Here is a 14,908-nt window from a genome sequence, read left to right as displayed (position 1 = left end):
AAAAAATAAAAAGAATATTTTTTTACTTTTTTTCATTTATTTGGGAGGAAGGTGACGTTTTTTCCATTTTCTTTGTTGTATATACACAAAATGTACTTAACAGGTAAAATCTTTGTTACATACATTATTATCTAGGGAGGAATTCAACCGTTACTATTATCTTAAATATTTAATTTTTTGTGGTTATCGTCTTATGGTCGTTGGTACAATTACAACTAAATTACAAATTAAACCAGAGAAACAAAAACACTTAATACTAATAAAAACACATTCTGCATAACATTTATGACTAAAACAAAAGGCAGTAACTTTGTTTTTGTAACATATCTATTTACAATTAGATATTTTTCAACACCTAACCTTTTGTTTCGAATCAAAATTGTTGTGTCTGTGTTTCCCAGAGCCGAGCATAGAGACCATTTTTCTTAAGCAACTCAGCATGAGTGCCACGCTCACCGACCTGACCATTTTCCAATACCAAAATCTCATCAGCATCCATGACAGTGGATAAACGATGGGCAATACATATGCTGGTACGACCTTTCGTGGCTCTCGCCAAGGCTTGCAGAATATTCTAGAAATTTTATGGAAAAATATAAATTATAGGCTATATGACAAGAGAATTCAATTTGCTTACATGTTCTGTAATGGAATCTAAACTGCTGGTGGCTTCATCAAATATCAATATTGGTGAATTTTTCAATATGGCTCTGGCGATGGCTACCCGTTGTTTTTCGCCACCAGAAAGTTTTAGACCACGTTCACCCACCTGCGTTTGATACTTCTTGGGCCAACCCATAATGTTGTCATGCAAATCGGCCATGCGTGCTGCATTTTCAACATCTTCCTGACTCTTACTCAAATTGCCATAATGAATATTGTGTTTGATGGTATCGTGGAATAACACAGAGTCCTGAAAAATTAAATGTTGAAATTAGATTATTTAATCAGGAATGGGTGAGAAAGAAGTATTAAAGGAAATAAAGCAAACTGTGGGAAAATATTGAGTGATATATCCCGAACAATAGTCTGTAATGCAAAAGACTGTGTGTTGTTCAAATGTCGAATTGGATAACTTGATAAAATTTGCAAAATGAATTTCTTAAATGGCGCAAAATAGCATAGGTAAACCAGTAAAGAAAGTCTAAATGTCGGGCGGAGTCGATTTTATGATCCCCTACACTCCTATGCATATTTGGTAGAGCTTCATATAATAAATCGGATGAACAGGTAAGATGAAAAAACTGCAATCAACTTCAGACTGCTGTCATTTCTAAGCACTCGTCCGACAGCTGTTAAAATTATTCCAGTGACAGCTCATTATATTGTTTAAAAGCCTTCAAAAGCATTTTTGTGGAGAATTTTCCAGAAAAAAAGTTATTCCTGATGGAATTCGAGCGTAATAGTGTGATTTCTTTACATTTGGCTGGAAAACCACAAGTGGCTATCGTTAGAGCACTCCAGCATTTAAATGTAAATAAATTTTTTGTGTCTCGTACCATCGCTCGTTGCCGTAATACTGGTAGCGTAGCCCGACGACAAGGAAGTGGACGAAAGAAAATGGCAACATTAGCAGAAATGGTTCGAAAAGTAAAGAAGCTACTTGAAAAATGGCTCGTGAACAGAACATATCGCAATATTACATTCGGCAAATATTTAAAAATGAGCCATTGAAATTCCAAAAAGTGCACACCGCAACAGAAAGAAAACAGACCAAAAGAGCTAAAGAGTCACCTGAAAATCAGGTCACCTGAAAATCACCTTCGGTTAGCCACCAGAACTCAAGCGCCGGCCATGGTGATGGTGTGGGCCGCCATAACAGCCGATGGTTGCTCTCCGCTCGTATTAATCGACCGTGGCATCAGAATAAATGCTGAGTATAATCGCGAAAATATTCTGAAGGGTGTATTAAAGCCTTGGGCACGCAAACATTTTGGCCACAGACCTTGGACATTCCCACAGGACTCAGCACCATCGCACCCAGCACGCGCCACCCAAGAATAGTTACAAAATTAAGTTCCTCGCTTCATTTCCAGCGAACAATGGCCACCAAAGTCTAAGGATACCAATCCGTTGGACTATTGTTTCTGGAGTATTTTGAAAAGTAAGGTAGGCACTAAAAAATGCCAAAGTGTCGATCAGCTCAAGCAAGCGCATCGCCGGAAATGGTCCAAAATACCGCAGAGCAACATTCGGACAGCGTTTGACGGTTTCATTGGCCGTTTAAAGGTCATAATTCGTCCAAAATTGACCAATTCGAACAAATCTAAACTTATTCTAAAATTTGATGCTATTTCCGACATTTTTTGCTTTCATTAAATAAAATTTAAAAAAAAATGAAAAAATTAAAATTTTGGTGCACAATAAAAAGCAAATATATATGGGAGCCATATCCAAATCTGAACCGATCTCGATAAAATTTAACAAAGGTATCTCTCTGCTGTGTTTGATATATTTCGCCAAATAACGTTGTTACAGACTGCGGAGGACGAAAATATCAAATCGGATGAACAATATATGTGGGAGCTATAGCTATATCTGATTTCGATCAAATTTGGCATACTAATTTCCAGGTTTAATTTGGTCGTACATGGAAAATTCTATACTATTTGGGCTGATATTACACGTTTGGGGCACAATAAAAGGCAAAACGGCGGAGATATACATGGGAGCTATATCTAAATTTTGATCTATTATGTCCCATTTCAATAGGGTTCGTCCTTGGGTCAAACAAATGACTTATGCAAAATTTCATCTAGGCAACAATAAATGCGATCTGTACTTTGTTTACAAAAAGAAATGGACAGACAGATGAGCGGACGAACATACATTAATCGACTCAGAATGTGATTGTATGCAGATCATCAAAAGGAACTATAGGTCTTTCTCGTTTCCTTTTGCCTGTTACAAACAAATACGCAAAGACATAATACCCTGACCACCTTGCGGTGTAGGGTACAAAGAGGCAAACACTAGATTGACAAATTTTTTAAGCAGGGGAAAATATTTTCAAAAGCGTGTTTGGTATTTCGCTGATATTAATATTTATCTTACTCACCTGCGGCACCACAGCTATCGACTTCCTTAAACTATCAATATCCACTTCACTGATATCCTGTCCACCAATCAATATTTTACCCGAATTAGGTTCGAAAAATCTAAATAACAAGCGAACCATTGATGATTTCCCCGAACCGGAACCACCAACAAATGCAATATTCTTTCCAGCCGGTATTACAAAGGATAAATCTTTAAAAATCGGCTTGCCCGGTTCATATTCAAAATTAACATTTTTAAATTCAATCGAAGCATTATCGGGACCCAACAGCAAGGGGGGAGCATTCACCGGAGCATTGACACGACTATCCACATTCATCAGTGTAAACATGGCTTGCATATCCAACAAAGCCTGACGTACTTCACGATAAACACTACCCAAAAAGCCCAACGGGATACTCAATTGAAAGAGTAAACCGTTGACCATAACCAAATCTCCCACTGTCATATTGCCCTTGGCTATTTCATTGGCGGCCAAAACCATTATCACACTTAAGGCCGTACTGAAAATGGCATTTTGACCAAAATTCAAAACAGCCAAACTTGAACTGGTTTTCAAACTGGCCGATTCGTATTTTTTCAAAACTTGATCATATCGTGCAGCCTCGAATTTTTCATTATTGAAATATTTAACTGTTTCGTAATTAATTAGGGAATCCACAGCCTTATTGCCAGCCTCATTTTCGGCTTGATTCATGTAAACACGGAACTTTGTACGCCATTGTGTCACCGAGAGTGTGTAGGCAGCATAAACGCCGACACAACCCATTGAAACACCGGCAAATGCTAGACCGCACTGAAATGAAAAAGAAGTGAAAAATAAGTTATGAAATATGGAATATTAAATTTGATGAAATTACCTTTATACCCAATATGCTGGATACTAAAGCCAGTTCAAAAATGGTGGGAACGATATTAAATACCATGGCAGTTAAAACGAAATTAATTCCTCTAGAACCACGATCGATGGTCTGTAAAGGAAAAGTGTTGAAAAGGAATATTAATAATGATTATATAAATTTGAATTGTTAATAATATTAGCGAAAAATCGTTTCATAAATTTAGAAAAATTACTTTAAAAACTATAGATATTTGCTTCAATCTTGGAGGAAATTCTAATTAAGAAATCAATCTACAATGATAAAATATTTTTTATCTACGAAATATGTGTGTCATTAGTACTTAAAACTTATTATTTTTATTAATAACTAAAACCAGGGCTAGGCAGAGAAATTCAAAATTATTTTGTGATTGTGTTTCGAAATAAAAAATATGGAAAGCGTCTTTTTAACTCTATTTACACAGCGAGTAATACTTTGTTGCTTTTTATATTTATTTTCATATTTTTTGAAGAGCTTTCGAGACGTGGATTTTTAAAGAATATTTTTTGAAGAGCCTACAAGAGGTGGATTTTTAAAGAATATTTTTGAAGAGCCTACAATAGGTGGATTTTTAAAGAATATTTTTTGAAGAGCCTTCGAATTTTTTTCCCAGTAATTTATGTTTTGTTAAAAAGAATCGCTGATATATTTACACAATTTAGTAAACTATAAATTTTTTTGGAGGAGAAAAGATAACACGAATGACTTAAAAAATATTTAAGGTATTGAGATAATGGTTGAAAGAGAAATCATAAAAAAGTGGCCCACCGAAAATCAGGAATCTTTTATAGATGTGTGATAAACAAAAGGAAACCCGCGTCGCAATATTCCATTCGGCAAATATTGGAAAATGAGCTCCGGTGTAAAGCCATTGAAATTCCAAAAAGTGCAAGAACTTACACCGCAACAGAAAGAAAATAGACTCAAAAGAGCTAAAGAGTTGCTTCGCTTTTCCAAAAGTGGTGAGCTGCCGAATTTGGTTTTCCCGATGAGAAAACATTCGTTGTTCAGCAGTTTGTGAACAAACAAAATGATCGTGTTGCCAAAGTGGTCAACTGAAAAAGTGCCCCTTCGGTTGGCCGCCAGAACTCAAGCGCCGGCCATGGTGATGGTGTGGGGCGCAATAACAGCCGATCCCCGCTCGTATTAATCGACCGTGGCATCAGAAACAATGCCGAATATTATCGCGTATATATTCTGGAAGGTGTATTAAAGCCTTGGGCACACAAACATTTTGGACATTCCAATAGGACTCAGCACGCGCAACCCAAGAATGGTTACAAAATGATGTTCCTCGCTTCATTTCCAGCTCACAATAGCCACTAAAATCTCCGGATACCAATCCGTTGGACTATGGTGTCTGTGGTATTTTGGAAAACAAGGTTGGCACTAAAAAATACCAAAGTGTCGATCACCTCAAGCAAGCGCTTCGCCGGGAATGGGCCAAAATACTGCAGAGCAACATTCGGGCAGCTCAGTTTGAAGGTCATAATTCGTTTCAAAGGTGACCAATTTGAACAAATCTAATCTTATTCTAAAATTTGATGCTATTTCCGACATATTTTGCTTTCATTCAATAAAATTTAAAAAAAATGTAAAATTTATGGCATTTGACTTTGTTGCAGTTTTTTATACCCTACGCCACAAAGTGGTCAGGGTATTATGTCTTTGTGCATTTTTTTGTAACAGGCAAAAGGAAACGAGATAGACCCATAGTTCCTTTTGATGATCTGCATAGAACAACTTCCTGAGTTAATTTATGCATGTCAGTCCGTCTGTCCGTCCGTCTGTCCATGTATTCTTGTGAACAAAATGCAGGTCGCATTTATTATCCGATTGAGATGAAATTTTCCAAACAACATTTGTGTGGCCCAAGGACGAACCCTATTGAAATTGGAGATAATCGGTAAAAATTTAGATATAGCTCCCATATATATCTTCGTCCGATTTGCCTTTTATTGTGCACCAAACGTGTAATATCAGCCCGAATAGTATGGCATTTTGCATATACAACTAAATTGGGCCTGGAAATAAGTATGCCAAATTTGATCGAAATCGGTTCAGATATAGCTATAGCTCCCATATATATTGTTCATCCGATTTGTTATTTTTGTCCTTCGCAGCCGTAATATGCATTCTGTAACAACAATATTTGGGGAAATATATCAAATGCAGCTCAGAAATACCTTTGCTAAATTTTATCGAGATCGGTTCAGATTTGGATATAGCTCCCATATATAACTTCGTCTGATTTACATTTTATTGTGCACCAAACGTCTAATTTTTGCCCAAATGGAATGGAATTTGGCAGATACGACCGAATTGAGTCTAGACGGTAGTATGCCAAATTTGGTGATGATCGGTGCAGAAATAATTATAGCTCCCATATATATTGTTCATCCGATTTGGTGTATTTGTTACCCATAGCCGTAATATGCACTCCGTAACAACGATATTCAGGGAAATATATCAAATACAGCTCAGAAATATCTTTGCCAAATTTTATCGAGGTCGGTTCAGATTTGGATATAGCTCCCATATATATCTTTATCTGATTCCAAATACATTTTGCACCAAATGGGCAATACAAGTCCGAATTTAAAAGATACAAATGCTTCGGCATATTTATTCCTTTGAATTTTAAATTATAGTTATAATCATAGGGAGTATGATTGAATTCTCCCATACAAACTTCTAATTGTTATGTGGAGCTCAACTAAATTAGCAAAATGGTGTAGGGTATAATAAAGTCGGCCCTGCCCGAATTTAGGACTTTCTTTACTGGTTTTTAATCAATAAACGCTAATAGACACACCTTTTTCTGAAACCAAAATTAAATATTTAAAAGTGCTGAAGTGTGTTTTCGATATCACCCAAACATTCCACCATTAAATCTGTAAAGTTCTCTGTAAAATAATATAGGAAGTTAAAATATCCGGTAGAAACTTCCTCATCGACTGCTCGAATAAAACTAAATATTCTACCAAAACCTTTTTGAAAGAAAATTCAAAACAATTTATTAATTACAATTTTGTTGATGAACACACAGACATCCCATGGGATACTATTTGCCTACCCCTGATTTTAACCCTTTGTCTTTTATTTTCCTGCATATATATTCCAATGGGTATGCCTGTGCCAAATGCACATGTTTTAATGTTTTGATCAGAAGAAATTAATTCGTAGTTTAGACTGTCGTCTCTTTAAATCGTACAACCTTAGCTGATTCGAATTGGGAATATGGTTGGGTTATTACGCATTTGTCCATTAAGTATTCCTTTCTTATTATTTATATCAATTAGATTGAGCTTCGAAGCTTTTTTCGTGTAGATTCTCACCTTAGATAATGCACCAGTCTGCTTGTTTAGATGGAATGCCAAATCCAGATTGTGTAAATGTAAAAATACATTGGTGGCTATTTTACGAATGGAGTGATGAGCGACTTTGGCAAAGACGGCATTACGCAGCTCATTGAAACCGGCCGCACTGGCACGGGCAATACCATCTATTAATAAAAAATAAAAGTTTATAAAAGAATCCAAAAATCTAATGAATATTTCAATTTACATCCAATTAACATGGCTGTGGCGGTGGTTAGAATTGTATCGGCAGGTGTATCCATTGTTAGACTACCCATTGTATCCACAGCTCCCTTAAATAAAAATGGCACACAGACAGTCAGGACTTTGGAACCAGCTAATAGACCCAATGATATGGCAACTCTAAGTATAAGGAAAAAAAATAGTTTTAAAACTATTGTGTTGACATTTTCGTTATGACTTACCTTTTCCTAACCAGAGCATCATCTTTGGGCCAAATGTAGGCCATCATTGCCCTTATCATATCTTTGGATGTCACTTCTGGTGCATCTAATTTTCCTAGATTACTACCCCCATCACCACCACCTCCTAGATGAACGTGACATTGTCGTAACGGTTGTATTTGGAGTTGTTGTTTTTGTTGTTGTTGTTGCAATGTTTGTACATGTTGGGCTGGACCTGCAGGGATTTACTAAATTGAACAACGTAAGATCCCCACAGGGCAACACAACACACAAGCATATAATTTTATTTATATATACATACGTAACAAATTAAAAATGCAAATTTTCTTGCTAGTTATTGTTTAAATTTTGTTAATCAAATGTGATTTTTTTCTTGGTTAACATTACAAACAAAGCAAAAACGGAAAAGTTAATTTGTACAGAGAAAAACGTCAGTGTACTTCTGCAACCATTTGAATTGTTTTCCAAATAAAAATAGCTTAAGATTAAAAAACGTTTTCATACGTAGCAACAATTAATATTTTGATTCGTACATAGAAAGTTTCATGAACAAAAGAGTTGGGGTTTTGGTCATTCTTCCTCCTGCCCATGAAAAATTGGTGTCTGTATTACTTTTTCTTGGTACTGAATTTCTACTAAACAATAAACTATAGTGGCTATGGACGAGCCTAACTTTTTGGGTATAATTTTTATTACGATTCTATGATATTTTTTATGTTCAAATGGTTGAAAGATGTACACGAATAAAATTTGTTAATTTTGTTATTAGAAATCATAAATATATAATGAAAAATATAATATTACTAAAACAAAAAATAAATAAATTCTTTTTACAGGAGATGAAGTGATTTGAAACATCTTAAACAGAATTGTCTCAAAAGTATTTCATCTCCTGCAAAAAGATGACAAAATATATAAAAACATAAGATCTTTGGCAGGATAAGAAGAACAAATAAAAGTGTCGAGAAATGAAGGTACGTATATATAGGTATATTTGTTCAGATATATACATGCCTCCGAAATCGGGTATACTATATAACACGATATACACAGATGAGCTTAAGGAAATTCGAAAAAGAAAGACAATTATTTCACCACGTATTCTTGGACATACAAAATTGGAATTAATGGAATAAGTCAACAGGGTTAAATTTTGATAGATTTCCATAGACTATAAAAAAAATCACGAAAAACATATGTTATAACGAAACAAAACATGTTCTTAGATAGTTTTTCACGAGGTACACGAACGAATTTGGCAATTAAAAAAAAATAAAATCAGTTAAAAATTCTGTTAAAATCTTAATAATACCGAATGTAGGTGTTATTTTAGGGTCTATACGAAGACGTGGACCTGCATAGACAACTTTTTTCATAGGCCACTCAAATACGAAACTTGTATAAAATCTGTGAATAATGTAGCTAAAATCATCAAAATACCGAATAGCGAAAGGGTGCCGTTATATGAGGGTTATACGAAGACGTGGACCTGCACAGACATTTTTCTGTCTTAGACTGTAGTATCCATTACGAACTTCAAACATCAAATTTGAGACAATTCCGGTGAATAATGTCGCTAAAATAATCAAAATACCAAATATCGGGAGGAATCCTTGTATGGGGGCTGCACAGACAATTTTCTGGCATAGACTGTAGTATCCATTACGAACTTTAAATACTAAATTTGAAACAATTCCGGTGAATAATGTCGCTTCAATCACCAAAATACCGAAAAAAGGGAGGTACAATTATATGGGGGCTATACCAAAACGTGGACCTACATGATCCATTTATAATACCAAAAGTCCTGCAGACATAATACACATTTGATTAAAATTTTATCAACCTCCGTGCGTCTTTAACCTAACCTAACCGCAACTACTCTACCGGAGATGAATATCTTTCCCTTTTTAGTAAACTATTTTAAGTAGAAGATTAACTTAAATTTCCCTTAAAGAGAGCAGATCTATAACTGGTATTTGGTATTTGATCATAACGACTGCAGTGTTAGGACATCGACATTTTATTGGGATAACACAATGCATTCTTAAACTTCTTACATCCCATCAAGCTGCATCTACTGGTCAACCCTTTTCCATAAAATGAAGCTTAATGGAATATTATCTCATGACAATTCTTGGTAGAAAAGAAAATGTAGAAAGAAAAAATAAAAATGGCAAACTAAAAAAAAGAGAGACAAAAGATTGGATTTCCAAGACAAACATTATAGCTTACGCATTCTACAAACCCTTTACGAAGACTTTAATACTAAAAAATGTTGTAAAAAGGGGGGATAATTTAAACTAATCGTTCATTATCAACACCAAATAATATTGAAAAAGATAGATAGAAAAGTAAGAATGGCAGAGACAGGATACAATAGATAACACAGCCATTTGCTCGATAACTTCCACGTACTGGAATTTAATAATTTCCAGCTTGACCAACATGTGCTCTACAATTACCTTTTGGTCCCTTCTTAACAAAAACACCACCTAGCAATTTACTACCCGGCGTTGGAGTAAATGGTGTTATCTTCTTTCTGTGTGGGTCTTTTGTCGAAGAGCCATCGTCCACCTTGGTCACAGTCGTGCGGGAGCTAAGCAGCTACAAAGAAATAAGAAAAAAGAAACCAATGCCAAAATATAAATAAAACACACACACATTTTTTTGTTCTATAAAAACATATAAAATGATCTTTTTTATTTTCCATAATAAAACAACTTAAAAGCTAACATGCAATTGTAACTATACAATCGTTTAGATATTTATGACATTCTTGCAAATAGGATTTAGCAACAGTTCCTGATTTCGATAAGGTTTTGATTGATTCCAAAGATTTAATAAATATTTCATATTCGTTAAGTTTAAATTTCAACAAAAGTTTCACATCTTCGTTAACATTTTGCAAATTCTCAACGGAACCAAAGGCCACTTGATTCAGTATATTGGGAAAATAACTTTCTTCTTTGAACAATAAATGTAATACCACGTGCAAATTATGCGATATACCCTCTACACAATGCACAAACATTTGATCACATAGATTATGTTCTCGAATGAATTTAAATTTGTTTTTATGAAACACTCGGCCTTTAAGTGTCTTCTCCGTGTGCAAAAAGTTCTCTATATCATTGAGGGAAAATTCAAAATAATCATGACGATTGGAGGGCAAAAAGAATCCATACTCAGACAAAAGTTTCAAATTTGTCAAGGCCCCATAACTTATGAAAATTTGTTGTAAAGGAGGAATTTTTGAATTTTCACAACTCTCCAAGGTTAATATAAATTCCAGTTCTTTTGTTTGGCTATTACGTATCAAGTCAGCCTGAGTAGTGACTTGATCTGAATGATTGAAAAGATCTAAAAACGGGGCCAAAGCCAAATTGCAATCTTCTGTTATAAGAGTTTGAAAGAATGACTTTTCAGATTTCAATTGTTTGCCAAAGACATAAACGCTTCTTGTATTCACAACAAAATACGACCAGCGAAATTGTTGTAGTGGATATTGAACCTCAAAATCCGTGATTTTTATAACAGTTTTTAAATTATTGTAAGCCAATTTAATAAGGCGATTTTGCTCCACAGTTTTTTCCAAAATATTTTCGGGCAAACATTGCAATTCCGCAATTGGACAAAAATAAGGAGTTGTAAAAAAACTAGGCAAGGATTTTAGATATGCAAGAAATTTTGAATTATCTCCCAGAACTTTTTGAAATAAAATATAAAATGCCATCAATGCTTGAAATGATATTTTATGGTCTTTATCGAATTTGCTTTCATCAAATAATTCTTTAAAATCTTCATCATTTTCAAGGGTTTTAATGCTTAAAAGTGCATCACTGGGTAAATTGATGAGTTCAGAGCCTATTTCTAATGTAAGGGATTTTGAACATAAACCACGACCCGTTGCCGCAAAGTTTCTGGCTGTTAATTGACTTTTGTTTCTCCAGCCTAACGAACTTAAATATTTGTATAAATCAGGTAAAAATCTTTCATCTTTAATTTGCTCGTGTTCATTGGCTAATTTTTGTCGTTGTTTACGATAACGATAAGTGCGTCCCATTTTGATTAGCAGACAAAAAAGATATACAAAATATACACCACCACTGTTGTAATAGGAACAGCTTTTCGGTTGTTTTTTGAGAATACTTTTTAGACAGTAAGTTAAGGTGAAATTTAAAATGTCTGCAAAGATAACAAGATGAAGGGAATTTATAGTAAGTTTTTATTTCATAGCTTGAATAGCAATATAAAAAAGAAGTAATAGATCTTTGTAGCAAATTTCTTGAACAGTATTCACTAAAATATTTATATCATATAGAAACTGTGGAAATATTTGCCAATAATTGCATATTTAAAAGTTATTAATTTTCGAAAAACATATGAATTCACACTAAGTATTTTTGACCTAGTATGAAGAGTTTATTTTCGATTTGTAAGGAGGTGTCCCATAGAATTAATGAAGTAAGGCTTCGTATAACATCGGTTGAAGAGAAGTTCAAACTTTAAGAAATAACCAAATCCAAAATTCCCTAAACGCCCATGAAAAATGACCACATGCCAGCCGTTGACTTTAGAAGCTAAATTACACTGAGATCAAATTGGAAGATTTTATAAAATAACAAAGGATTGTCTTTTTCTCTTTATGTATGGCCAAAAAGTTATTCCCTTCCTATGTGACTAAGACGTACGAAATTCTTTTCAAAATACAGGGTGAGTTGAAAAAACTGCAACCAACTTCAGACTGCTGTCATTTCTAAGCCACTCGTCCGACAGCTGTTAAAATTATTCCAGTGACAGCTTATTATATTGTTTACAAGCATACAAAAGTATTTTGGTGAGAATTTTCCAGAAAAAAAGTTATTCGTGATAGAATTCAAGCGTGATAGCGTAGCCCGACGTCAAGGAAATGGACGGAAGAAAACAGCAACATCAGCAGAAATGGTTCGAAAAGTAGAGAAGCGACTTTTCGCAGTGGCCGAAAAATGGTTCATGAGCTAACATATCGCAAAATTCCATTCAGCAAATATTGAAAAAAAGAGCTCGAGGTAAAGCCACTGAAATACCAAAAATGCAATAACTTACACCGCAACAGAAAGAAAATAGACTCAAAAGAGCTAAAGAGTTGCGCTTGGCCGAAATTGGTAGACTGCGGAATTTGGTTTTTTCCGTCTCCGATAAGAAAAAATTCGTTGTCCAGCAGTTTGTAAACAAACATAATGATCGTGTTTACTTGCCAAGAGGACAACTGAAAATGTGCACATTCGGTTGGCCACCAGAACTCAAGCGCCGACCATGGTGATGGTGTGGGCCGCCATAACAGCCGATGGTCGTTCTCCGCTCGTATTAATCGAACATGGCATCAGAATAAATGTCGAATATAATCGCGAAAATATTCTGAAGGGCAGCACCATCGCACTAGTTTCGTTATCCCTTTGAAGGCCATAATTCGGCCAAAGGTGACCAGTTCGAACAAATCAAAACTTATTCTAAAATTTTATACTATTTCCTACATTTCCTACATTACATTTTTTGCTTTCATTGAATAAAATTTAAAAAAAGAAATGTAAAAATTATGGCGTTTGATTTGTTGCAGTTTTTTTATCTCACCTTGTAAAAGGTGATAAGGATTAAATGATACAAAACAGAAACCTTATTTTTTGGATCAATTTACAAAAATTACGTAACATTCGTAACACGAAATAAAAAATAAAGCTATAAATATATAATTCTCGAAACTGTTAAAGCCAACGAGTTGTGTATATTGCTTAGGTTACGGGTAAATCTGATTTAAAAAAAAAAATTAACTTTTAAAACATAAACTGAAACGGGAGACTCAAAATGGAAGTTACATTTGAGCAGTCTGAAGCGGTGCTGTTGAATTTTGCAATTGCCTATCCGATGAAGTACATTAAGGTAAAAATTTAGTCAGCCGGTTCAGAGCAATATCATGTAACTGCATTTTGCCAAGTATTGATCGATGGCCCTACACAATATTTAGGCAATGGGGACCAAATTGCCTTTTAATATTTTGGTAAAATTTAGTAACATTGCTAGATTTCCACAACATTCAATTCTAGGATCCAAAATTAACTAATTCCCAATCGGTCCAGAACTAACACCTCAGACCAATATGTAACAAATCTAGTTCTGCTACAACATATGGAGCTTCCTATAAGTCTCCCCCATCACTTCTTAGAACCTTATTCGTATTCATGTGATTCCGATCATTCTAGATTCCAATATCTTCTTCATCTCAGAATCAGATATCGTTCTTTTAATAAAATACAACAACGCCGGAATATTAGTCGAATAATAACAAACATGTACCTTTATTACGAAATATTTGTATCAGATGTTTTTTCTAACAAAATCTCAACCAGATTGGCCTTGAAATATTGACAAATAAAAAAACAAACATACATACGTGTTGGCATAATTGTGCGTACATCCATTAGCCACTTACCAAATTTGCTGCCACACGATGATGCTGACCGGGAGCATTGAATTTGCAGAATTGATAACGTCCCAAAGTACTGAAAGTTCTATGGCTGCTGAAGTATTGTTGATGTTTACTGCAAATTCTCGCCAAGTGGACAAGTCCAGCCATAATTTGTTTGATCCAATCAAAATATTAAAAAAAGCGTGCGTCCGTCCTCGCCAATGAAAGGTAGTGTTTTTCTTTCTACTTTCTTCTCTGTCAAGGAAGTGACAGGTTTAATTTGACGTTTCTTTCCTCTTTCGGCAGAGTGTGCCATATGGTAAACACAATGGAAAATGTTGGCGTTTGCGGCATTGCCAGAGGAAAAAACGAGATTATTCTTAAATATTTATTTTTTATCTGTATATGTACTTGTCCATCTGTTGAAATCAAATGATTTTATATACCTGATTCCAGGAAAGTTTTTTTCTTGGTAAACGGGCCCCCTTATCTATATATTTGACTGAGTTCAATACCCAGTTTAGATTATAACCGATTAAAACCGTTACCAGACCATAATTGACCACTTGTTGCGGTAAAGTGTCTTTTTCCTCAATTATCTACAGCGTTTTTATAGCATACTTTTAGACGTTCCCAAGTATTTTAATTTAAAAAAAAACCCCTTTATAGTACAATATTAATTAATATCCATTTACACTTTAACTGCCACAATATGTAATCGGGCCTTGAGATAGGTATTTT

General features: G+C 34.7%; 2 protein-coding genes across 4 annotated transcripts; both read right to left on the bottom strand.

Moving 5' to 3' along the window:
* Positions 1-17: 17 nt before the first annotated feature.
* Positions 18-14,436, bottom strand: LOC101888322 (iron-sulfur clusters transporter ABCB7, mitochondrial). Of its 3 annotated transcripts, none has more exons than XM_059127503.1 (9): positions 14,192-14,436; positions 10,188-10,329; positions 7,723-7,936; positions 7,506-7,660; positions 7,277-7,443; positions 3,918-4,028; positions 3,059-3,853; positions 638-913; positions 18-574 (listed from the first exon to the last, which is right to left on the bottom strand). In XM_059127503.1, exons 1-9 carry the CDS (start codon positions 14,333-14,335, stop codon positions 374-376), a joined length of 2,205 nt encoding a protein of 734 aa, XP_058983486.1. In that variant the 5' UTR covers positions 14,336-14,436; the 3' UTR covers positions 18-373. The 3 variants fall into 3 exon arrangements, with proteins under 3 accessions (XP_058983486.1, XP_058983487.1, XP_058983488.1); XM_059127504.1 differs by having other exon boundaries at positions 7,723-7,846; positions 14,192-14,435; XM_059127505.1 differs by lacking the exon at positions 14,192-14,436 and having other exon boundaries at positions 7,723-7,949; positions 10,188-10,328.
* LOC105262177 (SET domain-containing protein 4) lies at positions 10,388-14,333 on the bottom strand. The gene is made up of 2 exons (XM_011296487.3): positions 14,192-14,333; positions 10,388-11,910 (listed from the first exon to the last, which is right to left on the bottom strand). The coding sequence occupies exon 2, from the start codon at positions 11,786-11,788 to the stop codon at positions 10,454-10,456; it is 1,335 nt and encodes a 444-aa protein (XP_011294789.2). The 5' UTR covers positions 11,789-11,910; positions 14,192-14,333; the 3' UTR covers positions 10,388-10,453.
* Positions 14,437-14,908: the final 472 nt, after the last annotated feature.

This window comes from Musca domestica, unplaced genomic scaffold (assembly GCF_030504385.1).
Source record: "Musca domestica strain aabys unplaced genomic scaffold, Musca_domestica.polishedcontigs.V.1.1 45, whole genome shotgun sequence".
NCBI lineage: Eukaryota > Metazoa > Arthropoda > Insecta > Diptera > Muscidae > Musca > Musca domestica.
Note: the sequence above shows the minus strand (reverse complement) of the source record. Positions and strands in the feature narration are given on the sequence as shown.